We start from the raw sequence: 15,691 nt of genomic DNA, 5'->3' as shown, positions 1-15,691 counted from the left end.
CTCGGCTCTTCATACTCCGGTAGGAAGTACTGTCAAGCATGGCGGCGCCACGGGGCAGCTCAAGACAACATCACATCATGGCTGTCTTGGACAGAGACCTGGAAGCGAATTGCGGTTCCTCTTTCAGATAGCAGGACGGGGGAAGAGCCCCATCCTGTTAGATCTTGCGAGTGTTTTGCCTGCCTTGTTGACACAAGGACACAACGTGACTGACTTCAGCTGTACGATCTCGTCAACTCTGCCATACTCGAGGAAGGTACAATCCATCCGGCTGCGGTTGACAAAGATGAAGTCTGTTATAAAGGAGGCAGGAAGTAGGCAAGCTTATGCTCTGTCTCTCCATATCCCACTTCCAGTCTGCATCTGATCCTTCAACAACTCATCCGTACAATACCAGCATCATTATCAACATTCTCATCTTCATTTATATCGTTACGTTCTATCACCTTGCTGTATCTCTGCTCTCCTTGAAAGTCAGGCAGTATCCCCCCGCGACAGACAGCATCTGCACCATGGCCCACCGCTGCTACATCGTCCCGCCTCACCTCCTGAAAGCCATCTCCGAATCCTCCCACAACTCGGATAGTATCCGCCAAGCAGCTCGATCAGCCCTCATTGCTCGCGAGACACTTGCCGCCAAACGCAGGCTGCACATTGAGTCCGTGGTCCAGAGCCGACGCACCAGCCGTGCTCCGCCGCCAACCAGTCCCTTTGTTCCCGCCTCTGTCCTTCGCTCTCTATCTCAGTCTGAGCATGTGGACGAGGAGGCTCGAGCGCGCGCAGCCAAAGACCTCGAACATGCTCTCTACCTTGAGTCTCGAGCAAAGGAGGGCGGTGAAGCGGCTCAGGCTCAGCTGGATGCAGACCCGGTAAAGTCAACGACAAAGCGATCCATCTACGACGCCGGGCACACCTCGAGCGAGAGCAAGCTGCCTGGCAAGCTTGTCCGGGGTGAGGGTAACAAGGAAGCCCAGGACAAGAGTGTCAACGAGGCGTATGACAATGTCGGAACTGTGTTGCAGTTTTACAAAGACAAGTTCAAGTGGATTTCCATTGACAACAAGAACTCCGACGTTATCAGCTCTGTACACTTTGGTGAAATGTACGAAAACGCTTGTAAGTCATGGCCTCTCCCCTTTCTATATGAAAACAGCACGTTGGCTGACGTGAGGGCAGTCTGGGATACCGAGGAGCGGCAAATGGTGTTTGGCGACGGCGGCGAGTTTCTGAGCAACTTTGTTGGCGCCATTGACGTTATTGGGCACGAGTTGACGCATGCCGTTACGGAGCATACGAGTCCCCTCAATTATCAGGGACAGCCCGGTGCTCTGAACGAGCATGTCTCCGACGTGTTTGGCATCATGATCAAGCAAAAGGTGCAGAATGAAACGGCAGCCAGCGCCGACTGGCTCATCGGCGAAGACTGCATCCTCCCAGGCGTCAAAGGAGTTGCCCTCCGGAGCATGAAAGCCCCGGGAACAGCATACAACGACCCTCGTTTTGTAAGTTGGGAGATTCTTGCCACGTAGGGTACCCCTGACTGACAACCACTCAGGGCAAAGATCCCCAAGTCGACAACATGAAAGACTATACCACGACATTCGAGGACAACGGCGGCGTCCACATCTTCTCTGGCATTCCCAACAAGGCCTTTTACCTGGCGGCCAAGGCCTTTGGCGGCTACTCGTGGGAGAAGGCCGGCCAGATCTGGTGGAAGACGATGCGCAGCGGCCAGGTGTCTGAGAACAGCACGTTCCTCCAGTTTGCCGACGCCACCGTCGACACTGCCAAGAAGGAGTTCGGAACTGACGCCGCCAAGACGGTTCGCAAGGCCTGGGACGATGTGGGCGTGACTAGGAGCATCTAGAAGAGGAGCCCGGGTGGTGGTTGGTGTACCGTTTTGTAGGTGCTGTCTTGCTGCGATTCTCCTATGAGCTCGCTCCCTAAGATGTATTCTCTTCTTCATCCGTTCCCTATAGTCTTAGTCTCTACAGTTTGGCTGAACAGAATTGAAAGAGCCGTTTCCACAATGGCATCTCCTAAGATGTAGGAATAGTAATCGAGGTGATTGCGATGCTGGAATTTCAGGAATGACGTACCAGTTTGATCAGAATGAGTGAAGGTACCGAGTACTTGATAGAAGATGAGAAACGATGAAGCCCAAGGCTAGGGAAGGTGCGACAGGCCTGAGTTCATGAAAGCATGACATGGTGATTTTAGGAAGGAGCTACTTGACTTCCCCTTGGATGACGAATTCGACATGTCCGTTCCTCTTAAGGTACCTATCTGGGGCAACTGTTTTGCTCTTCTCATCTCTACACATCCAGATCGACTTGTGGTAGGTAGTTGACAGTCCGTCGACTTGCATCATATTGCCACAAAGAGCTCGAGCGTGCTGGCCACAAAGTCAAGAAACAGCCTCATGGCTTCTTCATTCACGCCTCTCAACCGAACCGTTGGCCATAATGGCAGTTCCACAGGACCGCCGCCTTCTGCGCCGACCCTGCAGCAAGAAGGCTCCTGTCAATCACCAGACCTTCCTGTGGGAAAGCCAGACACGCCGAAGCATAATGACATCCGGCTTCGATACCAGCTCTCGCTACCAACCCTCAGGGCCCTCTCCACAATTGAGAAAGCGCCTGATCGTCGAAAGGTTCTCGAGACTGCGTGTCACGCAGCAGAGTTTCGGTCCTTCCCGATAAAGCAAGACCAGAAGAACCTGTTTCGAGAAATCAACGACCACACGGGCATTCCGTACCCGATCAATGGCCTCGTCACTGATCCATGGCAGAAGGTGTTTTTGCTCATCCAGATTGATCTCTCACGAGCAGGATGGCCCAACAAGATATCTGCAAACGGCCGGAAAGAACTGATGCGGGAGAGCGGCCGCATATACGTCGTGCTGGACCGTGTGCTGAGATGCCTGGCCGACATGTTTGGCGAGAGAGAGGACGGCCGGGGCGTTACCGTCACTCTCGATGTTCTTAGGAGCGTCAAGGCGAAAGTGTGGGAGGGCACCGAAATGGAACTGCTACAGGTCGAAGGGATTGGCGCGGCCAAGATGAAGCGTCTTACCGATGCGGGTATCAAGACCATCAAGCAACTTGCTGGACTGGAGTTTTACCATATCGAACGACTTCTCAGCAGAAACCCGCCCTTTGGGCACCAGCTGCTCACTCAACTGTCGGGATTTCCACTCCTGCATATGCAACTTTCTGTGATATCCGAGTATGTCTCTGCGCAGCATGACAAGCATGGCAAGCAAGATACCGCCGCGTCAGTTCTTCAGCAGCCCTGGATCACCAGAGTGTTGTTGGGATATAGCAACGACACTCTGCCCACCTGGTGCAAACGAAATCCATGGGCGACTTTGGTCATTGAAGGCGATGATGGCCGGCTCTTGTGGTTCTGGAGAGGGAGCGTAAAGAGGATTGAGGCTACAAAGGTCATGTTTGTCCGCCTGGATGCCAGAAAGGGGGAGAGCATCAAGGCTACCTTTGCCTGTGAAGGGATCGTTGGGACTCTCATACGAACGATACTGGTCATCTAGGATCTGCTGCTTGCAGTAGCATTGCATCTGACCTGCAGGCAATATCTCGACTTGGCAGTTTGAATCCGCTGCTCGCATCCGCACCCCACCAACTTGTTGACTGTATCGAACGAAGCGTCGATAGTATATTCATGACTTGACGGATGGCCAATGCGGCTCGTCCAGCTCTTTCTTGACCAGATTGGAAGGACATTTCCCACCACACTGGCCTGCAGCTGTTGAAACCAATGGTGACGGCCAATCTATTTTTGATGTAGCGCAATGCGAGGCAGACTGGCTCCAATCACAGTCGCTGACAACTCAACAGACTAAAAAGTTCAGCCGCAATTATTCTGGTGATCCTGGTTCGCCCCTCCGTAAGGGAGGGGGAACATCATGCCGAATCTAGGAGAGGCGAACAGAGACTGAGAGTACGAGATGAAGGAAGAGAAAAAGAAACATTATAAGGGAGAGGAAAAAACCAAACAAGAAGGGGAAGAAGGAATCAAGTAATCAGCGAGGAAAAGGAAAAGGGAAAGATGATGCTGCATGTTTTGTTCACTATCGAGAAATGGGTTCAAGACTCGCGAAGAGTGTCACAGCTGCATACTAGTTAGTGGCTTATACTGCATCGGCCGGGGCCTGATCCAGCCCGATGGATTCTTCCCCGGCAGGTCGACGCAGGACGAGACTTTGAGCCCCAACTTGCTTTTGTGCCATGAAAAGCGGCGAGAAGGTCTCATGGCCTGGGGTGCCTTCGCAGACGCGCACAAAATACGATATACGATCTGGTCGGCGTCAGCGAGCGTCGGCTGTGGCTGGTGCTTGTCTTAGCCTTGTAGCTAAGCTTAAGTGCGGCTCCGCTGCGACAGCCGACTGAAGAGTTACTATTCATCAAAGGGAACTGTTGCCGTTTACAACCACCGTTCACGATGAGCATGTATTGCATGCAAACAACCGCCGCCAAGGGAGTGATCGAAGAGCACGGCGACAGCCTCATCAGCCAGATTGACTGTTGGACTCGCTCAGCTATGGACAGCACCTCCTGGAGACGAGAGCGATAGCCGGCCTCTCGGTGCATACATAGCCGCACTCGAAGCCTAGACTTGGTCGGACTCTCGCTGCCATTGCTGGGGTATATGCACGAGCAAGATCGCCTGCAACGGTCTGGTTTTCAGCCCCGGTTCACCAGTCTCTATCGCTGGCATCATGGGGAGCTATACTCCGCACCATCCAACAGTTGCTTTGCGCCATTCCCAGAACCGCTCATCCCGCCCACATGAGCTGAAAGAATCGGCCCCGCTGCTGCACGAGTCTTTCCTCGTTCAACCCATCATGGCAAGGCATCAGTTGTCGTTGTTCTTGTCTCCGCCATAACTACTATTGTTGAATATCGCACCGCGACTGACCGCCTCAAGAGGAACGGGAACGAGAGCGTTAGGCACCCACCCTTTCGTCTTTGGTGTTGGGTGCCTGACAACCCATTGGTCCAGCAATCCTGCGCGAAGCCACGCAGCTGGACAAGCATGAAGATGGGCAGTTAGCTCAATCCATCGGCTGAACTGTGACTGTGCCACTGGAATAAGGCTTCGGCTGCCGTACTGGGAATGCTTGGCGAAATGGGCTGAAGGGTTAGTGCCGGCATGGGCTCTGTCAAACTCCAGCCCGTCCATGAGCTTCGCCAATCAAGGGCAAGATGGAGCGTTGCTTCTGGTTGGACCCCTGAATCAGGATGGCCCTTTAGCTTGTGATGGCTTCCCAGGATCCCCAAGGATTTATGAGCCAGGCACGGGGTCGAGCTACAAGAGTGATGGAACGGGGAAATTGTTGAGGGCATCTCATTGCAGCTTTGCGTACGGTAGCTGCATATAAAGGCGGCCGAGACCCTGCTTCAGCTACGGTAGTTGTACGTCTTTCTCTGTCGAGCACTCTTGCGGTCCAAAGGCAATTGCTTCTCCCTATCAGAGGTGTGTGTCGTCGTCTACTCGGTTTGCCGTCAATTCCGTCAACTCTATTCAGCCGACCACATGCCTGTCTACTCTGCTCTTCTCCTGGCCGCGGCCGGGTTCGCCGCTGCCGACAAGCTGGCAGCCATGAACATCGGGGAGGCCACTCTTCACAACGTCACCGTCGCCGGCCCGGGAGCTGCATCGTTCGGCGTCCATTCCCTCTCCGATGGCTGCGGCATCGGAATGACCACCTGCGACGTCAACAACTGCATGCCCCTGACCGGCGTCTGCTGCGGCCTCGGCAACGGCGCGTACTGCGACATTGGCTATGCCTGCGTCGACAACGGATGCTGTCCCGTCGGCAAGGTCTGCAACGGGCCGCCCACCGGCTGCGAGGGAGACCGTGATCTCTGCGGCGAGTTTTGCGTGCCCAAGGGGACTTGCGATGGAAGCGGTGGAGGTGGCAGCGGTGGCAGCGGTGGCAGTGGCGGATGCCCTTCCGGATACGAGGCCTGCGATGACGAGTGCATGCCCGCTGGCAGTGTCTGCTGCCACAACGGCTATCACTGCGATGCCGGCCAGACGTGTACGTCCGACTTTAAGTGCCGTCTCGGAGGCAGCAGCGGCGGCGGCGGGGGATCGGGTGGCGGCAGCAGCAGCGGTGGTGGTGATGGCGGCGATGATGGGCCGACTTCTTCCATCGACGACAGTTTCACTTCCAGGGGCTCTGGCAGCGGCCCTCTCCCGACTACGTACAGCCTCTCGCCGGACCCCGAGCCCACTGCCGCCCCTACCGAGTCGAACCCCTTTGGCGGCGGCGACGATGTCTTCACGTCGACTGAGGATAGCAGCCAGCCCACGCCCACGAACAAGGCTTCTACAACTCCCAGGCCTACTTCCAACGGTAGCAGTGGCAGTGGCAGTGGCGGCAGCAGCAGCAACGGTGGAAGCAATGGTGATGATGATGGCGGTGATGATGATGATGGAAACAGCAGCGGCAACGGTGGCTCCGGCGGTGCAAAGAATGGGGACAGCAGCAGCAGCTCTTCAGACGACGACGATGGAAGCAGCGGCACGATGAATGCCCCCAGCCTCATCGTCGGCCTGCTTGCTTTTATTCCCTTTGTTCTATAGACAGCCTTCTGTGTTGGGAATGTCGGACACGTAATATATGATAACGGGTGTGAGGTCTGGTAATGCTATATATCTATCTCAATGGTGATGGTGATTCCGGTGGGGGAAGGAAATTATGAAGAATGATACCTTTTTTTTGTTGCTGTGTTTTTGGTTGGGGTGGGTAGTATAATGAATTTTGCTCACAGTTCAATGAGATTTTCAATTCTTTTTCGTTTTGAGAAGTTACGTGAATGTTGGTGTTCTTGTGTTCAATATGCTTTGCGCGTTTTGCCTCTTACTACTGTTTTTCTGTTTTCATGAAGAACGAATTTAGAGAGACATGTCGATCGGGAGCTTAGTTATTCCTTTGCTGTGATGATTTGAAAGTTGGTATTTCGCCTATTCATACACAATCGTTGTATCGCTCTCTTCCATCCCCCCCCCTATTTAAACACAGGTAGTTTTACATATTCGAAGAGGGCAGAAAGTACAGACGTAAAACAAAACCGCAAAAGGGGAGGAAGTTCACCATATGCGAACCAAAAGTTCGCACGAAACGCCGTGCCTGCCCTGGTCTTTCTTCTTTCTTCTTTTTCTCTCATTTTCGCTCATTTTCGCTTCCTTCATAGCAGTTTGCAGTCGTGACAATGAGGCCAACAACGCCTTGTTTTTTTTTTCCCAACACCCCCTGTTTTTGTCCACGTCCCACCACTTTAACACTCATAATGAGTCCTACAGTTCCCTATCTGGTCCCGTCTGTTATACTTGATAGATGTTTGTTTCTTTATTTTAGTCCTTGGTTTGATAGGACATTGTTTTGTTTACCTTTCTTCACTTCCTGCCGGTGACCTGGTTGAAGCTCTCCAGCACCTTGTCCTTCAAATCGCCCTTGTTCTCGTTGGCATACTCTTCCGAGGGCGTCTCGCCAGATGAGGGAGCGCTGCTCTCGGCCTCGCCGCTGGAAGGCGGCGTGACCATCTGCTTGGCCAGCACCTTTGCCTGGGCCTCGCTGACCTTGCCGTAGACGTTGAGGCCGGTGGCAATCATGCCGCTGATGTCGCCCACGTTCCCGGGCACGACGACGGCCGTGCTCTCCTTGGCGAGCTTGCTAAAGGCCTCGACGTACTTCTCCGCCACCGCCAGGCTCATGGCGCCCTGGGCTCCGTGCGAGCCCTTGAGGATGCTCGCGGCGACGGCGTCGATTCCCTCGGCGGTCGCCTTGGCCTTGAGCAGGATGGCCTCGGCCTCACCGTCGGCCTCGTTGATGCGCTCGGCGCGCAGGGCCTCGGAGGCGAGGATGACGCTCTGCTTCTTGCCCTCGGCGATGTTGATGGCGCTCTGGCGCTGGCCCTCGGACTCGAGGATCTCGGCGCGCTTGGAGCGCTCGGCGGTGACCTGGCGGTGCATGGCCTCCACGACGGCCCCCGGGGCGTGGATGTCCCGGATCTCGTAGCGCAGACAGGTGACGCCCCAGGCCTGGGCGGCTTCGTTGATGGCGGCGGTGATGTTGGTGTTCAGGGCGGCGCGCTCCTTGAGGACGTGGTCCAGGGTCAGCTGGCCGATTTCGGATCGCATCGTCGTCTGGGCGAGCTGGGAGATGGCGTACTCGGCATCCTCGACGCCGTAGCTAAAAGCAAGGATCCTCGTCAGTACTCAGTTGATGGAGGTTTTCCCAGATTTCCCCCCATGAGCAGCTCTCAGACTTGCCGGCCAGCTGAGCAGCATAGGTGGGGGGAGGAATTTGAAGCATGAGAACCTGCAGCTCACCTGGCCTTGTACGCATCAAACACCCTCGTAAACAGCACGCCGTCGAGCTCCAGCGTGACGTTGTCCGCCGTGATGGCGCTCTGACTCGGAATCTCAATGGCCACCTCCTTCAGGCTCTTGACGTAGGCAATCCGGTCAATCACCGGCGCCAGGATGGCCAGCCCGGGCTCCAGGATGCGGCTGAACTTGCCCATGCGCTCGACGATCCACGCCGTCTGCTGCGGCACGAAGCGCACAATGGTGTTCGCGGGCAGCCGCGGCTTCTGGAAGTACGAGGGCAGCGGGCCGCCGAAGCTGCCACTGGAGCCGGAGAAGCTGGCGGGGAGGAGGGTGCGCGCGGAGGTGGTGAAGGAGGAGGAGGAGAGGTGCGGCCGGGTGCGGGGCAGGAGGAGGGCCGCGGTTGTCCTGCCTGCGCGGAGGGCGGCTCTTGCGGGTGGGAGTGAGGGCATCGTGGAGAAATCGGAAGAATGTGTATATGTCGTTATGCGAGCTGCCTGTGTATTGCTGCTTGAGCCGCCGAGTAGCTTTGACTGTCCTCGCTAGGGTCGGTCCTGGCCGTGAAGCAGCGTCACCCAGATGCCGAATTGGTCCCGAGGCAAAGCGCTGGACCAGCGGAGGAAACAAAAAGGAAAGTCGTGGCGGTCGTGCGAGGGAAAATCAGCTTCAATGTCGAGATGTCATGATGCTTGACAAGGTGCAGCAGCTTCTCGAAGAGCTGCCGCTGTGCCTTTCTCTGCTGCGTAGCCCGGCAATTACCCGATCTGCCGTGGGCCCTATGCAAACCGCTAACGTGCCAAACACCTCGGACAAGGTACCTCGGCCAAGGTCACTTCACTCAACAACTTGAACCCCGGGCCATTCCGTCATATCACTCATCATCGTTTCTCTTTTGCTCGCTGGTTCCAGTCCTGCATAAACCACCAAAAACTGCCCCGCGCACCAGGAATAGCTGCACCTTTTTGCTGCTGATCCATCCCGCGATAGACCGCCCGATTCACGACCAAGTACGATTACACTGCGATCTCTCGATTTTCGTTTGGAAAAAGAGCATTCATTATACACACACCTATAGAAGACAAGGCCCATTAGCTGCTACTCTGCGACGCAACCCCTCTCCTTCGTATCCAGCGACAGACAAGAAGGAGCTCGGGAATACCACATACACGCACGCAGCCCATCGAGAAGAGAAGAAAGCGAAGAGAGAAATAAGAAAAGACAGCAAAGATAGCCTCCGCCATGTCTGCCAAGGTCCCGCGCAACTTCCGCCTGCTGGAGGAGCTCGAAAAGGGCGAAAAGGGCCTCGGCGCCGAAGCCTGCAGCTACGGTCTCGAGGACGGAGAGGACCTGCTCATGTCCAACTGGAACGGCACCATCCTGGGACCTCCTCATGTAAGAATGATTTTGCAAGAAACCTCTCAAGAAGCCCGTCCTTGTCTCGGTATCACATTTGAGTCAAGCAAGAACTGGTTAGGACATACACAAGGCTAACACAAGCAAACACCACGTACAGTCGGCCCACGAAAACCGCATCTACAGCCTCAAGATGCACTGCGGCGAAAAGTACCCCGACGAGCCCCCCACCATCCAGTTCGTCAGCCAGATCAACCTCCCCTGCGTCAACCCCCAGAACGGCCTCGTCGACCCCAAGCAGCTGCCCTGCCTGGCAAACTGGAAGCGCGAGAACACCATGGAGACGATCTTGATTGAGTTGCGAAGGTGCGTTTCTCTTCTTCTTCTTCCCCTTCTCGCATGTATAGTGGGATTGTTGATGCTGATCTTCGGTCTGTATAGATATATGGCTGCTCCCGCAAACAAAAAGATCCCCCAGCCTCCCGAAGGATCGACGTACTCATAATTCACAAGAAAGCCAGAAAGGAGGGCGTAGGATGGAGGAAAAGCAGCCGTTGATAGATGATCAAAGTGGGCAAAAGCAGAAGCCAAAAGAAAGGAGGAAGAGCAGGACAAAACAGGCTGACGGCACATGGAAACCGTCTCCCCTTCTTTCCGACAGCTAACAAACCCGCAAAGAAAACGTCACTCACAAAGATTCTTTACGTAGCGCCATCTTCATTCAAAGCACAAATCAAGTCTTTCTCAGTTCACACAAATTGGAGGCACCAACGTCATGGCATTTCTCATTTCGAGATCGTCAACCCTTTCTCTCTCCATCGCGTACCGTAGTTGAAGCTTTGTTTCCGCATGAGCAAGCCTCAGGTTTGACGTTGTATATGAGCAACACCGCACGAGATACCGCACTCCCCCGTTTCATTTCCACAGAGGTCCCATCCGTCCATCCATTCCTCCAAAAGACTATGGTTCCTCCTCTCGACCTTTCGCCTCGACCTTTCTCGAACCCATAAATCCAACCGGTTTCGTTTTATTCCCGCCCCCTCTCTATCTCCAATCATGGATGAATAAACAAGAAGAAAAAACAGAAAGAAAGAAAAGATATAGAAATGAAAACAGGTATAAGCACAGGAAGAAGAAGATTGACTCTCCCAAATGACCAGGGGTATCATATCAGTTTGCTTGTGTCTGCCCATAAGATAGTGACAACCAATCCATGATATACAGCAATGTTCAACCTGACGAATTAGGAAAAGAGAGTATTACAAAATTGTAGTTATTCAACGACGCGTGGTATAGGCATGAATCGAAAGGTGCTCAAGATAGAGCAGTTCGTAGTTTCAAGGACAGAATGACATAGGCGCGTGTGTGAGTAAGGAAGCGTAATGTATTGAAAAGTCGTTCAGTCGTCATCTCCCCACCATCCCAGCTCGGGATCCCTCCGTACGAACCCTACAGCGCTCAAACGGGCCGTGTTCATCGCAGCACGGCGCGGCTGCTGTGGTTGGGGGAATGTCTCGTTGGAGATTGGGCTGTCTGGTCGCGGCACGTCCTCGTTGCCGTCCTCGGAGAGCCTGGTGAGCTTGGAAGGGGACATGCAGTCGGCCTGAGTTTGATGCCGCAATGATACTCTTCCCTTGGGCTTAGATGGCCGCTTCTCCTCTGGGTAGTCCCATGGGACAGACTGAAAGCCCGATGATAAGGCCGCCTCTTCCACAGGTTGGCCGTCGCTCCCAACTTGACTCCACTGGCCGCTGGAGTGCTTGCCTTGGTCGAGATATACAAGGACGTCTTCTGGTTCGGCAAAGTCCTCTGGTCCGCGAATGGAAGAGACAAAAGACGCTCTTTCGGATCCCGTGTCCGCAGTCAAGCGAGAAGGCGCTCGGTAGTTGTCGTCCTCGCCGTCAGGGTGCTCCGTAATCGGCGTGCTCATGAACGAGCTCGCTTGAGATTGCCGCGATTTCGTTGAATGGGTTGGCGGCGCGGGGAAGTCAAAGTCGAGCATCGAATCCGTCACTACCTGTACTTGGGACGGATTCGAAACATGTCTCCGAGTCGGAACAGCATCCGACTGTGAGTTGCTCGAGGAAGCCCGCTGCGACTTCTCACGCATGGCCTGGGTTTTCTTACGGAGGGCTGAGATAAGCATCTCCTCCTGGCGGGTAAGTGTCATGACGCAGCCTTGGCTTGCAGAGTCGTCAACAGACGATCGGGCAGACCGTAAATACCGGTTGACTGAGGTTGGGCTCGGTGGCACGGGCTCGTGGTCGGGCTGGCCCGACGATGTTGCTACCGATTCGCGGCGCAACGAGGATCCTGAGCCCCTTGTCAGCTGTGCCAATGCTTTTTGCCGATCCAATTCCGCCTGAGAAGGGCGACGGGCTGGCAGAACTGTCGTAAGATGCGAGTCTTCCGCGCCATAGCCATTTTGGCTGGTCATGGCTGAGCCGGTAGAGTTTGTAGATCCCACAGAGGGCTTGGGCGAAGAGGCGCGAGAGCCGTCCCTCACGGGCGGGTTCAACCGCGAAGGGGATGGCGACATGCGCTTTCGCTCGGCGCCTGGAGTAGCGATGTAAACGTTAGATGACGCGAAGCTCGTCTTCTTGCCTGGCAGTCCGCCTGACTCACGCCCCGATACCTGTCGTGCTCGTGACGGTCTCGTCTGGCCGTGGCCCGGTGCTTCTGGTAATGGTCGCATGGGAAGAGGCAGATGGTCTCTGGTCGATGCCTTCGCATCATCATTTTCCTCTTCTTGTTCAGAATCGGAAGACAGAAGCAGAACACTTTTATCGTAAAAGTCGGCTTCCTGGATGATACCGCTGTCGGTTTGCCGAGAGGCTCTAGAAGTTCGCGTGTGTCTGCTTGAAACACTCCTGGCACCATCGCCTGGAGAAGATGAGTACTCCGAGTGCGCCATCGGCTGCGGCTCATTTGATTCATTGAGGGGCTTGTGAAGCCAGTCGAGATTGCGGCGTGCGGCCGGCTCTCGCCACTCCTTCTCGCCCTGACCGCCAGCTGGATCCTTCTGATCAGCAGCGCCACTCATGAACTCGGGCTCATCCATAGCATCTCGAAAGGTCATCTGTTCATAGTGGTTATATAACGTAGAAAGCCTGTTTTCTGAAGAATGAGATGTCATCCGACGGCCTTCTACGGCGCTTTGTGGCGTGCTATCCGTCATAAAAGACCGAAAGCTGTCCTTTGTCCGTCGTTTGAACATGCCGCGGAGATCGCTCTGCCGATGGGATGCAGCAGAATATGGTGTTGTCGACGGGGTTTTGACTGAAGCGCTGGGGATACCGTTGTGGATAGTACCCATCTCTGTTACTCGAATGGGCGGCGCTATCGAGGTAAAGTCCAACTTAGGGGGCTTCCGCCGCGACTTGGGAGACTCGTCAGCATCGGGAGCAGCCTGCGTGTTCGACGAGTGGCTGCTGTTCATGACCGGGATCGAGGCTTGTCGCGACAGCGAACGTGAGTGCTTCGACTTGTCATGCCAAGATTTGATAGTGGAAGATGACTGGGCCTTTTTGAGAGTGCCAGGGAGATTCTTCGCCCCGAATCCGATGCTGTCGGTGAGGGCGCTCAACCTCCTGTTGGAAGGGGACGGTTGGCGCTCGTTTCTCCGTCTTTCGCCAGGCATATTCATATCCGGTTCATCCAGGGCCTTGTTATCGTACATGCCAACACTCACGGTTGGCAGCTTGGGGTCGTGAAGAGGAGCGTCGATGTTGAGCGGCGTCGAGCCCAAGATTTTATGAGCCTTGCTCATAGGCATCGTACTCGGAATGGCAGGCGGCTGAGGCTCCTGCGGCTTCTTACGTGCCGGCCTCGAAAAAGTAAACTTCTTCATCCTGTCAGATGTCCCCAAAGCGCTGGGGGAGCGAGGGCAAGAAGAAGAAAAAAAGCAAAGAGAAGGAAGAAGCTCCCGTCCCGACCCTGGTACCGATCGCTACAACTCCGTCATCTGACAAGATGCTCTAATGATGAGTCTCCTTCGCATCCAAGAGCCAGGCTGAGTGCGCGGAGCTGCACCCTTATTTCCAAGAACCCCAGACCCTCGATTGAATTGCTGAGAGTTCGAGTTCAGTTCGGTTGGTGAGGGCACATGCAATCGCGAAAAGGGAAAGCCTGGGAATGGCTTTGGAGTTCGCGTATCCCGCTAGTTACAGGGGCCCCATTCGATTATTTGCGTGTTCTCGCCCCTTCCCGGTCGTGGCAGCAAACTGGAAAACAAGGCAAGGAAGCAAAGAAGACGCCGCAGGGAGTACAGGAGCACCCGACTTCTCTGGCTGGGAGGCGCGTGGTAATGGCGGGGAAGATGCAAGTTGCAGAAGAGACAAGCAAGATCGGGAATGGGGGCACTCGTGTAAATGAACAAAATCTGCGGGTACCGTCTGGGATGAAGTGAAGCGAGGTCTAGTGCTCTGCCATGCTGAATTAGACCACTGCAGAATCCGCAGCCGTCTCCACAGGTCCAGTTCCTACCTTGGAGCAATATGCCTGTAGCAATGCGGTCGGCCGATCAGGGACGAGCCAGGGAGAGCAAGATGCGAGGAAACGGCCGTGGGTGATGAAGCTTCAAGGCCGCCCAGGCCGTGCGTGTCTATATTTGTACGAGCAGGAACGTGCTCCCGAGTGGCAGAGCGAAAAGAAGACGTCGTCCGAGTTATGGTAAGTGATGCGTCTGCAGGTGAAGCTCGAGGCCTGACGAACGATGGCGGGCAAGCTGTTCCCTGTCCGTTCGTCCCTTGGTTCTGCTCTGCCGTGATAGGAAGAAGTAGCGAGAGAATCAGCCCTGGCTGAATCACGAGGGAAGGGAAATGGGAAGTGGCGCTGGCATCGACAACCGCGGGAGTCTCAGACGATGTCGACAATGCTTGCAGGGCCAGGCAACCGATCACCGACCTGGATGCAACGCCAACAGCGTTCGTCTCTCCCCAAGGGCAAGGGTTTGCCAAGCTAGGTGCTGCTTCCCGCTGCAGGCTCAAAGGCAATTGACCGGCAGTAACGGTGATACGACGTGTGCCAGTCCCAAGCATGCAAGCATCCAATGAGTATGCACAACTCAATGCCACCACGACCACACCCGCGCTGCTGGACTCCGTGCTACCAGCAGTGCTAGCAGTAGCGTGCGTCTGCCGGCCTGGTGCTAAAAGGTGTAGGAACTTGCGGGAGATGAGGCGATTGTCACCTTTGCCTGCAGCCATTAGCTTCTACGCGTCAAGCACTGTAGAACAGATGGTATAGTATGTGGTAGTATTGTACCTTACCGACAGGCGCACACCTGAATCTCACTCGCGGGCAGCAGCAGCAGCTCCTTGAAGCACGGGCTCGTGCATTCGATCAGTGCTTCACAGCGGTACTTGGCGCCTGTGAACGTGAAGCCGAGCCAGGCTGGCCCCAAATCATCTCGGAGTGAGGCCCTCGTTGGGGAGACGCTAGCCACGATCTCCACGGCAGACCCATGCACGAGTCTCTGCCTCCCTGTCACCACTGGCTGCGGGCAGGTCCGGGCTCAGTGGCCTTGCAGATAGCATCCTCGTGCCAGAGCAATCAGGCGCGGCAGCACGCAATGACTTGGCTGCGCACACTCGGCTCGCTGCACCGCGGCCAGTCCGGGTGGCCTGTCTTGGACGTACATTGTGCGCATCTTGTATCAACGGACAAGGTATGTGTGTTGCCTTCTGTCTGCCTCTTTTGATGCCCTTGGCCGGTGACTGTGCACACGATGCCATCACCATCGTCATCATCATCATCATAGATCCCAGTCGCCTCGAGTCGGTGTTCGTCGGCTACTGACCAGGCGTCGGCTGTCTAATTTCCGCTGGGACCCGTCCTTGGGGGGGCTGCTGGCGCATCTCAGCCCTTTTCGCGGTGCGAGTGCGACACATGGCGAGCAATGAGGATGAGTCTCGCAGAAGAGGTGCGAAATGGGAGAGTGGGAAATGAAGTCGAGACCAGTGACGACTCGTGTCAGGCC

General features: G+C 55.2%; 5 protein-coding genes across 5 annotated transcripts; 3 read left to right on the top strand and 2 right to left on the bottom strand.

Annotated features, from left to right (window-relative positions):
* Positions 1-512: 512 nt before the first annotated feature.
* BBK36DRAFT_1123263 (matellopeptidase-like protein) lies at positions 513-3,550 on the top strand (the record flags this gene model as incomplete). Its single annotated transcript, XM_024891032.1, has 4 exons — positions 513-1,116; positions 1,177-1,502; positions 1,556-1,849; positions 2,510-3,550. The coding sequence occupies 4 exons, from the start codon at positions 513-515 to the stop codon at positions 3,548-3,550; spliced, it is 2,265 nt and encodes a 754-aa protein (XP_024747900.1).
* Positions 3,551-5,556: 2,006 nt separating this feature from the next.
* BBK36DRAFT_1123641 (hypothetical protein) lies at positions 5,557-6,612 on the top strand (the record flags this gene model as incomplete). The annotated part of the gene is made up of 2 exons (XM_024891082.1): positions 5,557-6,433; positions 6,530-6,612. 2 exons carry the CDS (start codon positions 5,557-5,559, stop codon positions 6,610-6,612), a joined length of 960 nt encoding a protein of 319 aa, XP_024747899.1.
* An 813-nt stretch (positions 6,613-7,425) lies between these two features.
* Positions 7,426-8,810, bottom strand: BBK36DRAFT_1122694 (hypothetical protein; the record flags this gene model as incomplete). Its single annotated transcript, XM_024890971.1, has 2 exons — positions 7,426-8,221; positions 8,362-8,810. The coding sequence occupies 2 exons, from the start codon at positions 8,808-8,810 to the stop codon at positions 7,426-7,428; spliced, it is 1,245 nt and encodes a 414-aa protein (XP_024747898.1).
* Positions 8,811-9,597: 787 nt separating this feature from the next.
* Positions 9,598-10,216, top strand: BBK36DRAFT_1170269 (UBC-like protein; the record flags this gene model as incomplete). The annotated part of the gene is made up of 3 exons (XM_024895424.1): positions 9,598-9,750; positions 9,872-10,077; positions 10,153-10,216. The coding sequence occupies 3 exons, from the start codon at positions 9,598-9,600 to the stop codon at positions 10,214-10,216; spliced, it is 423 nt and encodes a 140-aa protein (XP_024747897.1).
* Positions 10,217-11,110: 894 nt separating this feature from the next.
* On the bottom strand, positions 11,111-13,561 carry BBK36DRAFT_1160739 (hypothetical protein; the record flags this gene model as incomplete). Its single annotated transcript, XM_024894318.1, has 1 exon — positions 11,111-13,561. The coding sequence occupies one exon, from the start codon at positions 13,559-13,561 to the stop codon at positions 11,111-11,113; it is 2,451 nt and encodes an 816-aa protein (XP_024747896.1).
* Positions 13,562-15,691: the final 2,130 nt, after the last annotated feature.

Source organism: Trichoderma citrinoviride (assembly GCF_003025115.1).
Source record: "Trichoderma citrinoviride strain TUCIM 6016 unplaced genomic scaffold BBK36scaffold_10, whole genome shotgun sequence".
Lineage (NCBI taxonomy): Eukaryota > Fungi > Ascomycota > Sordariomycetes > Hypocreales > Hypocreaceae > Trichoderma > Trichoderma citrinoviride.
This window is presented reverse-complemented; position numbering and strand designations above follow the sequence as displayed.